This window comes from Vombatus ursinus, unplaced genomic scaffold (assembly GCF_900497805.2).
Source record: "Vombatus ursinus unplaced genomic scaffold, bare-nosed wombat genome assembly UNPS02005659.1, whole genome shotgun sequence".
Classification (NCBI taxonomy): Eukaryota; Metazoa; Chordata; class Mammalia; order Diprotodontia; family Vombatidae; genus Vombatus; species Vombatus ursinus.
Window position 1 is genome coordinate 4984021 of NW_020945437.1, and position 11147 is coordinate 4995167.

At 36.0% G+C, this 11147-nt stretch overlaps 1 protein-coding gene across 2 annotated transcripts in view; it reads left to right on the top strand.

Annotated features, from left to right (window-relative positions):
- The window catches only part of NOX4 (NADPH oxidase 4), a 223993-nt gene that overhangs the window by 78892 nt on the left and 133954 nt on the right, over positions 1-11147 (top strand). For both annotated transcript variants that reach the window (XM_027848190.1, XM_027848191.1), the window contains one exon: positions 9190-9406. In XM_027848190.1, the coding sequence (XP_027703991.1) occupies positions 9190-9406 (217 nt within the window). The remainder of the gene's footprint in view (positions 1-9189; positions 9407-11147) is intronic.

Here is an 11147-nt window from a genome sequence, read left to right on the forward strand (position 1 = left end):
ATAAACATCCTTACTCTCATATACCACTGATTTTTATTCAGCAGGAATCTTTACCATTCACTACGTCTTTCTCCTTACTGTTTCCCATTTTCCCATTATTAATCATTTAGTTATGAAATATAGCAACTATATTTAACACTGCCTTTTTCTTCATAGGCCCATAGATTTAAGGTTGAAGATCATCTAGTTCAACACTTTCATTTTAGAGGTGAAGAAACTAAGGCCCATTAAAGTTATATGGCTTGGTCATGATTTTTCAGGTAGTAAGCAATAAAGCTAGGACTAGAACCCTAGTATTCTGATTCAATAATCATCACTCCTTATACCACACTAATTTAGTTTTTTTAATTTTAAGTGGTTTCCTCATTTAAAGCAAAAGAATCTAGCACCATTAAAAATCTGTTCTTTTATAACTTTTTCTATATGCATTAGAACACCATACCATTCATTCCTTAATTCAACATTTCTAAAAAAACCCCAAAACTTATCATAGTTATCACTCTAGCTACTATGTGCAATTGTTATACTTTGTGCTAAAACTGGAGGAGGGAAGAATAAGATGTCTTTCTGGATCTGAGCAAGGAGATACTGAAAATCTTCATGGGAAGAGTGGTTTAGCTGAATGTTGAAGTGTTGGTGAAAATTCAACAAGTCAATGTTGAAGATATTGTTGGGGGCAGGGGAGAATGAGAAGTGAGAAATGGCTTGAACAATGATTTAAGGTTAGAAATTAGGGAACATTGAGGACAACAAATATTCTTGGGGTCTTAGATTTAGAGTTGGAATGGGCCATGGAAGCCATCTGGTCCAACTTTTGGAATTAGAGGATCAAAAAAATCAACTGACATTGAAATAAGATGTTGTTAATTGTATGTTACTTCAAGGAAATAGAACTCATAATTCTATTCATTTTTTGTTTCATTAATGTAGTTCAGTGTCCTTCTGAAGTATTTCAATGATATTTTATAATGAAAAATTTTAAATGCTTTTACTTCTTTTAAAAAATCATTAAGCACTTTTGGTATACACAAGAGAAGATTCATTAATGATAGTCTAGCCATTTTATGAATTATTTGGCCACAGTAACCTATGAAACTAAGAGAATAAAAAGTGGTCCTTGGTCCTTTTCACTTCTTTAATGTTGTTAGCAGAGAAGGGGGGGAAAGTAATAAGAATGCCTATTTTTGTTGTCTCTAATTGAAATGTGATATCTTAATTCAAGGATCCGAGTTGATGTACTGCTGGAGGAACCAAAAATAGCAATCTTGACAGTGTTGCTATTTGTAGAACTTGAAGATATAAATAAATAGTATGGGAAGATGAGAAGATGTCTCAGAGGTTCTATTTGGAGAGGCAGATTATGGAGCTATAGGAGTTGTATTTTATCATGTATTCAAAGAAAAACTAGAAGCAGCATGTCACACATTCAGAAAGAAATCAGTAGCATGTCATGAAACACTTGCGCACCTTGAATTGCAGTGCTTATTATAAACTTTTGCAAAAAGATCAACTCAAAGATAATTTCCTCTTATATGCTTGCACTGAAATTCTATAAAGAATTCCATCAGGATCCTCAAATTATACAAAAATTCAATTGATTCAACAATATACCAGTGGCTGCAATGTAAAGGTGGGCATAGGGCGGGATGACAAATACTATACTGGAAAAAAATCATTCAAGACTAAGAAATAAAAGATAATAAAGTCTTGTAGACTATAGAGTATCCTTATGCCAATATACTTTTTCTAAGAATAGAATTAGGATATATTTGAAATGGTAAGCATCACATGACATCACAAAAAGTGAAATTGAATTTATTTTATTCTTATAGGCAATCAAAAGTCAGCTACTATAATAACAAATATAAACTCTATATGGATTTACAACTTTTTACAACATGGGACCTTCCCGACATTGCAGTGACCTTGTTGAGAGCAGAGATTGTTTTTCCTCCTGTTTTTTGTATCTCTAGCATTTAGCACATGACTGGTACACAGTAGTCACTTGTTGTTAATTTGATTTAACATATCACTCTTCATAGTCCAGCAAACTGACACACTTGACATTCCTCACACATCTCTATGTCTATGCTCTATGAGCATCCCTTATTCTTGAATGTTCAACCTCCGTAGCTCAGTCTTATGGAATTCCTGCTTCTCTTCAAAACTCAGTTCAAGCAGCCCCTAGTGTGAGAGGCCTTCCTTGGCTCCTCCAGCTTCTAGTGCCTTTCCTTAGATGTTTGCCTTCTATTTGGTTTGTATATGTCTTCTGCATATACCTATATATGTATATATCTCCCCATTTAGAATGAAGCTCCTTGAGGTGAATTTCCCTTTTGTCTGTGTATCACCAATGCTTGGCATGGTGCTTGCCATAAAGTAGCCATGTAAATGAATGTTTATTGATTGATGATCAGTAAGCAGCTATCAAATGTCTACTTAAAGAGACATCTAGGTGGCTCAGTGGATGGACTGCTGGTTCTGGAGTCAAGAACACCTGAATTCAGATCTGGTCACAGATTCTTCTGACCCATGGCAAGTCATTTAATACCTATCTGCCTCAGTTCCTCTATGATAAAAATGGAATAAGAACAGCACCTGTATCTCAGTGTTGTGAGAATTGAAGGAGATAATATTTATAAAGTGCTTAGTATAGTTCCTGGCCCAAAGTAGATATTTAATAAATGCTTATTTCCTTCTTTCCTTCCTACTTATTGCCAGGCATAAGACATGATTTTTTAACCAATGTGCCATTTCTATATTTGTGCATCTATGTCATCAGACCATGTACTTGTTAGAACAAAGATCAATATTGATAGCAAGGTAGAAAAAAAAATAAAAGGAAGGAAAGCTATCCTACCCACCTGAGGCAATGGCAATCCAACATATTTAGACAAACTTAAACAATGATAAATGGATAAAGGCACCAACATTGACACAGATTGGACAATTTAGGGAAGCTTAATTGATGGAAATTAATTTCCACAATGAGCAAAAAAAAAAAAACACACCTGGAACGTGCATAAGCCAATCAAAGATATGGCAGCACAGACAATGCTAATTTAGGGTATAGATTCATTTGTTAAATCTTTCGGAGGAATATGGTAAAAAAAAAGATTGGGTACTATCATCTGATAAAGTAGTAAGAAACAGCAGGGGGAATAATAAGCTTTCAGAGAAATTGATGAGAGACATAGATAGATAGATAGATGTATAAAGCATAAAATAAACACTTACTATGTACCAGAGGGATGCTGAAGATACAAATACAAATTATGGCAAAAGATCACATATAAGAACCCGCAAATTCAAAGATGGAGTTTAAGTTTCTGGTGAGGGAGAGATGGTTGGGGAGTAGTATTTTGTTGAATAGTCAGCAGGGAAGTATCATTGAAGCCTGGGCTTTAGCTAAAGAAGGTGAAATTTCAGCTATTTTCCAGAGGATAGTTAAGGATACCACACACTTGGAGGTTCATATTCATATAGAAAACGTAAAAAAATGATTTTTATATCAAACTCATTTTCTTGTCAGTGAAATTTTGGCTACCACACATTTTACTTTAAGATCAGTATAAGTAGAAGAGACCGAGTCATATTTATGTTTCATTCAGGCATGTCCAACTCTTCGTAACCCCATGGGTCATAGCATGCTAATACTGTTCAGGGGTTTTCTTGGCAAGGATAGTAGAGTGGTTTGCCATTTCCTTCTCTAGTGGATTAAGGCAAAAAGAGGTTAAATGATTTGCCCAGGGTCACACAGGTAGTATCTGAGGCTGGATTTGGACTTAGGTCTTCTTGACTACAATCCCAGTGCTCTAACCACTGAAACATCCAGCTGCCTCTTATGTTTATGTAAACATGTGTAAATGATACATAAATAAAAATGAGAAGAGTAGGTGGGCCAAACCAAATATTCACAGAAGAGGTTTGGATTTATGATAAAGGGGTAGATGGCAAAGATTGGATAATACATATAATAATTTATTATTGGAAAAAGACAACCAGTAATGTATCAGTAACAACTGACATGTGTGCCTTCTTTCTAATCTGAATTAATTTTTTATGAAAATAATCTATGCAAAATATTGAGGACATCTTTGATGAGAGTTTTACAAGGGAACAGGTACGCTTTTATAAACCATACTCTCAGGCAAACCACATTTTTTCAGTCCTATAATTGACTAACACATTTAGGGAATGTCACTGTGCTTATTTGTGTTTTTTTTTGGCTAGGCAATGGGGTTAAGTGACTTGCCCAAGGTCACACAGCTAGTAAGTGTTATGTGTCTGAGGCTGGATTTAAACTCAGGTCCTCCTGAATCCAGGGCTAGTGCTCTATCCACTGCGCTTATTTGTTTTTTTATTGACTGAAAAAAAAGGCATTTGATTCAGTTGAGCAAATATTGCCTTATAGCACTTCCTCTAATAAATTGACTCCAGTGCATATGTTAAAAAGGTACACAATTTCTTGAAAAATGGAACAATAGTGAATTCTTTGTTGGATGGCCCTCTGATTATTAATATCACAAAAGTAATAAAACAGGAAGATATATGGCCACTAAAAGTGTTTGCCACTGTTATGAAGATGTCCAAATGGTAGTGGTATTCCTTATATATGAGAGATTACCTGGGTATTCTTTGTCTAATTGATATTGCACTATCTATTGTACTAACCACATCAAGCCCTCAAACACTGCAGAATCTTTGATTCACAATCACAATCATTAGTGACGTGTTCTAGAAAAGACCAAGTGGATAAAGAATGCCTATTGTTCAAATACATGATGTACAGTTAGATGGGCAATCCATATAGCACATTTATCTTATCAAAACAAAAGCCTTGGAAAAACACCTCACATAGACAATTGACTAGGTCCAGAATGGAGTTGGAGGGGCTGGAGAGCAGAGGAAACATATTTGATTGATTTTGTGAAGTTTTGCAGTACTCAGAATGGCCCCAAACTACCCATGAAACAAATATCTCTCTTTATAATATAGATATTTTTTGTGATAATTCTGTAATGTGTGATTTATGTAGTACCACCATCATAGAAGAATTAATTTGTAGATCATCCAAAAGGTCATGGCAAGGTACATGATGGCTCTGAGCAGGTTGCACTATATTACCAATGATGAATAATGCAGGAGATGCAGCATAAGGGTTATCATTAAAGAGAAGCATGATGACAAAAGTTGATAGAATCACTAGGGTCACATAGTAAGAGCAAGGAATAATTGATGGATAAGCTTGCATGCTCCATTGATATCCAGTCAATTTCAAAATGTAGTGGAAGGTCCTCATTATATTGGATGGGCTCCCTGAGAAGGATATAGACAGGTGATGATTGCACAGATTGAGGCAAGGTAGGTAGAGTTCAGTTTGCCCTAATCAAGGAAGTATCCTTGTCAATGGCATCACAGATCCATGAAAACGTTGAAGTTTGTGAAGATCCTGTGATAAATACTGGAAATGCAAAAACCAAAACAGTTCTTACCCTTGAGGAGCTTACGTTCCACTGGGGGCAGAGTAATTCATGTAAGAACAAGGTCAGATATAATGAGCAAAGTTCACATTTGTATAGTACTCTGTAGTTTACAAAGCACTTTTCTTCACAAGGAAGTAAAATAGGGTAGTACAAGTATCATTTCTCCATTTTAAAGATGAGGAAACTAAGGTCCAGAGAGGTTTTTTAAGCTTCAAGGAAGGAGTGTCTGGACTTGACCCCAGGTCTTCTAACTCTCATCCCAATTTCTTTTTTTTGCCACTCTGTGATTTGTCTGATTCATGAACTTTTCCATTATTAGTTTCTAATATGGCCTTAGTTTACATATTTTGGCTAATTATGTTTTGCTCAATATGATTTTTTTTGCTCAGTATGATCCAAGTTATTTTTTAATATGCGATTGAGTGTTTCCTTATTATTACAATGAGTAAGTATGATGAAATAGAATGGTTCATTGTGTATATGTTAGCTTGGAAAAAATAAACCTTAATATTAATTGAGGATGCATGTACTATAGTGGATAGAGAGCCGGCCGTGGATCCACAAAGACCTATGTTGAAGCTTCTGACACCTACTTTCTCTGTGACACAGGCAAATTAAAAAACTCAGTACCTCTAGATAACTTTATAAGATTATAGGTTACAGAAGAGTTGTTGATATGATTTAGTGGAGGGAATTTTCAAACTGAGAGATACCTAAATAGATGAAATCACAGGTTAGGATCCAAAATAAAATACAGAATTTGAGAGGTGCTTTTTCTAAATCTAGGGCTAATATTAAACTCTTTCCAAATATAGCAGTAAAATAACCCATTGTATTGAGCTCACTTACCTTTTGGGATATTCTACAAAAGCTTTTCTTTGACCTGTAGTATCTTAAATGCTTAACTGAGTGTCCTTTGTAGGTAAATAATCTTAGATTTAACACTTTTTATTTGAAAAGCCTCTTTGGATCTTTAATCATTACCTCTTTTCATATCTTTTTGTCCCTTTCCATCACTCATGTTTCTTTTATGATTAAAGTTAAAATAGAAACATTACAAAAGAATTATGGAAACCATGAGTCGCAAGGGAACTTAGAGGCCATTTGATCCAATCCCTAACTGACCAGGCACCACTTCTTCAACACCATTACTCATCTCTTCTTCCTCTCCTACCAGCTCACCCATAACCTAGGAACTTCTATGGAGTTCCATCATAACTCTGCTTTATAAGAGGCTGTTTCCTGCTCAGAGGGTTTAGTTTTCCTCTCTACAAGAAGACCCTTATGACTTTTCTCTTTCTTTTCTACATCATATTATTTCACCTTCCATCCTTCTACTGTAAGTTAGGATTGCCCTTTGCTACTTTCATCCTTTGTCTTCTTTATATTCTACTTGAATTGACATGTTCATTTCTTTCAAGGGACTCTTCATTCCCCTGGGATGCCTGAAGAAATGCAGTTTTCCTGTTCTCTAGTTCAGAGGCAAACTTGCTTATTTTGTATACATTGGTTCTATTTGAGAATGGCAGAAGCACAAACATGGCACACTTTTTGCAAGTTACTGCAGCACTGGCCTTACTTTTTATACTTGTTTGAAGTGAAATTTTTAATACTTTCCCTTTTGAATTCCTCTTAGTTTACTTTAAAAATTAACTACTAGGGTGAATTATCTGATTACTTTATGTATTCACTGTTCTGCAGGATATATTTTATAAATTTTGGGACCATACTATCCTATAGAATTTATTTAGAAGGTAGATTCATACAATTTTATATTTTAGTGTTACAAAGAATTGTTTGCTCTTGTAATTTTTTTTTTTTGGAACAAGAACAAAGACTAGGCTGGTCTAATATAAGGTTCATTATTTGTGAACTTCATTGATACTTAGTGGTCTGTAGGAGAGATTAATAATATTTTTTTTTCTCCTGAATTCGGTTTACAGGGATATCTGTGTCACTGAGTACCACTGGCAATTAAAAGAACCAGGCCACAGAAAATGAGCTAGAGGGAAAGGAGAGAGGGAGAAATGGATAATTCCATTCTATTTCCATTTCCTGTTCCCTTCAGTACCCTTCCTTCCCCTTTCTTTTACCTTCCCATCTTGTAGGTCAGAGTAGGTGGGAGGGAGAAAAAAATGCTTGATAAGTGAAAAAATATTAAAAACAAACAACAAAACAAAAATGGATATGTATTTGGGCAGATGATTTGAGGGCCTTGAAGCTGGGTAGAAGTCATTTAGGCCAGTTTTCATAAGGTTTTCCACACCTTCATTCTCATTCCCAAATTATGCTCTTCATTCCTATTACCCTAGTCAGGAATGACCACCTGTCTAATTTATCTGTACAAATCCTTCCATTCTTCAAGTCCAAACTTAAATAATACCCCCCTTCCTGAAGGCTTCTTCTATCTGTATCCTCACTCTCCACCCTGGGGCCTAGTGTTTTCAGAGTAATTTTATATCACTTCCCTTCGCATATTCTTTCCTCCAGGCAAACAAATTCCACAAGTTGTTTCCCAGACTCAATATTGTGTCTCCCACATTTTACGCCCTTCTGACTGCATGGTCCATTCCTCTTAGAATCCCCAGTTTCCTTATAGCCTCAGTTCAGGTGCCACCACCAATGGGAAGCCTCTCCCTTTCCTACATGCAGTAGTCAATATCCTCTCCCTTCTAAAGTTACTTTATGTTTATACATTTAGTATACAGTTTTGCATCACCCTAGTATAATTTAAGTTCCTTGAAAGCAATGTCTCTCTTTTCCTTTGTTTTTGCCTTTGTAGGACCAATGCCTCGCACATAGCAGCCCCTTGTAATTGTTTATTTGAATTGACTTAGATGAGAGTTCAGAGTTTTGGGTTCCCATGCCTGTTGTTAATTTCATGTGATTCTGTGTGTGTGTGTGTGTGTGTGTGTTTGTGTGTGTGTGTACTTATAAGGAAAATGAATAGCAAATAGTTTACTAAAAGCCTGCTTGTTGTTTGCACATTATGTTCAGGCCATGGGGGAGTCCAGTTTTTGGTCCATATTATTAAATATCTTTGATGTTTCTTTGTGAATGAGTAATGTCTGTTTATATCCCTTCTTACCCAAAAGAAAGAAATTAAACTGAATTATAAGTAGGTTATTTTTCTGTTTTAAAATAAGAATGGATTTGTTTTTTTCCTCCTGCTTTTTCTGAAATTCTGCCATGTTGGGCCACATGTATTCCTGATATTCTTGTACCCTAAGGATAGCAAGTCCAAGCATACTACAAAGGGCCATGTCCTTATTGTCTGTGTCATTTGGTGCAAAATGTTAATTGGAGAGTCAAGTGCTTGAGACAAATTTTTGGGGAGAGTGTTTATTGGGAGATTTAATTTTCTCATCTCCAGAATAAAATGAGGTGCTATACTTGTTCAAGGCCATAGAATTATCATAGTTCAGAGATGAAAGGGACATATAATCTAAATCCATAACCCCTAACTTGACTGATGAGAAAACTGAGGCCCAGAAACTTTACATGACTATCCCAAGGTCACATGACTAATAAATGGCATGGCTGAGGCTTGAAGTGGGACACCTCTGCATTATATTGCCTCTTTTCAATTGATCTCTAATTTTAAAAGAGTTATCCAGGAGACAAAGAGTTGAATACCATTATTCTAGCATCTGATCTTTGTTTCTTCTCTCCCTACCTGCCCTTACTTGTATTTTCATTTTAGAGGGCTCCTGAAATATCAAACTAATCTCGATGCACACCCTCCTGGCTGCCTCAGTCCTAATAGAACTCGCCACCTGAATATTTCCCTGCCAGAGTATTTCTCGGAGCACGTTCCTGAACCTTTCCCTGGAGGATTTGTAAATCCTGAGCTGTTTATACAGAACGAGTTTGTGAAAATCTGTGCAGAGGAGCCCAAGTTCCAAGCAAATTTTCCTCAGGTCAGCTTAATCCTATATTTTTTGGTCATGCCAATGTTTCTGGCTGTGGACATTGCTCCAGGTTGTGGCCAGATTGTACTGATCACTTGGTCATATTGAAGAAATACACGTGTTTTTGTAATATTTTGTACTGTGAGTTAAAACTGTGCTGATTATGAGACTGGGTGGGATCCTTAGCAGTCTGTCTTTTTAAACCAGTGACTAAAACTAATAGGATTGTGCATGGATGACTGTTTCAAACAAAGAGTTGCAAAGGCTCCTTTCAGTTCTAGCCTATTTCTTTTACTATGTATAAATTCCTTCACTGGATACTTAGTTTCATCCTTCAAAAACTCACTTTTGCTTTGTTTTCAGCAAACAAACTGATGAGGAAATGTGCTTGTCTAGGCACAAAGATGATGGAATCGTGATATTTTTCGGTATGATCTATTTGAACCTTGTCATTAATGGCTCAACTCCATTGTGTTTCAATTCTTGTATTGTACCTGGACCCCATCTTCATTCCTTTTCTGGCTAAAACCTAAATGTTTGCTCTCTGATTTCTTTGACAAATATACACTATCTTCCATATGGTATGTTACCATGTTTTCTTGTGAACATTTTCCTCTGGAAATTGATTTAAATTTTTCTGGATATTTTCAGTCCTTGGTTCACTTTACCAGCCCTTATACTTCATGACTCCAGCTGGAGTAGAATTACTTTATGGTGGAGTGGTGCCATGTAGTGCCATCTCTGAAGCAAAGATGAGTGTGCCAGTGCTGCTTGAACACAAATTGTAAAGTCCCTGAGAATTGTCTGGAGGGTTACTAGGAAGACAGAGTCTCCACCCCACCCCCACCCCCCAATTGGGCTGATGTGTGCGTATCTTCATGACTACAACTCAAAGGAATCTCAGAGGTCATTAAGTTCAGTTTCTCTTGGCCTTTTAACCTTCCTCATTTTCCCTGTCTCCCAACTCTGGCTTTATTTGCCCCAATAATCAGTCTTGATTCCATGGTCTGCCAGTTTAATGTTTCACGAGGTCCCACCCTTGAATCTCTTGCTCCTGTTAATATTCTAAAAATTTTAACCTGCTCATCCTAGCTTCTGGGGCACCCTTTCATCCTCGTTGTCAACATCCACATCTGTTTCTCTGTTTTCCTGGGTTGCTAAGCATAGCTGAAAAAGTCCCGAAATCAAGATAATTTCACCCAATACAATTTCTGGTATTCACCACCTCTGTCCCTTTGCCTCCCTAGGCTATTCCCCTTGTTTGGAATATAATCTTGATTTATCTCTGCCTCTTTTAATTCCTAGGTTCCAACAAATCTCAGCTCAAGTGCAACTTCCTACGTGTGCTCTTTCCTGATCCCCCTGGCGGCTAGAGCATTTCCACCCTCTCCTCCACAAATTACCTTTAATTATTCTTTGTCTGTCTGTCTGTCTACCTATCTATTTATCTATCTATCAATCATATATAGAGGGGAAAATTTATGTATATAGATGTAGATATATATTTATATACATATCTATATAGATATATGTCTACATACATATCCATTCTATATATGTTTTCCATAAATATATATTTGGAATATATATGCATACACATACTATATATGTATATATATGTGTATATATATACATATATATGTAGAGAGAGATTTCTCTCTACCTATATATAGCTCATATATCTATCATTTATCTATTTATCTATCTATCTATCTATCTATCTATCTATCTATCTATCTATCTATCTATC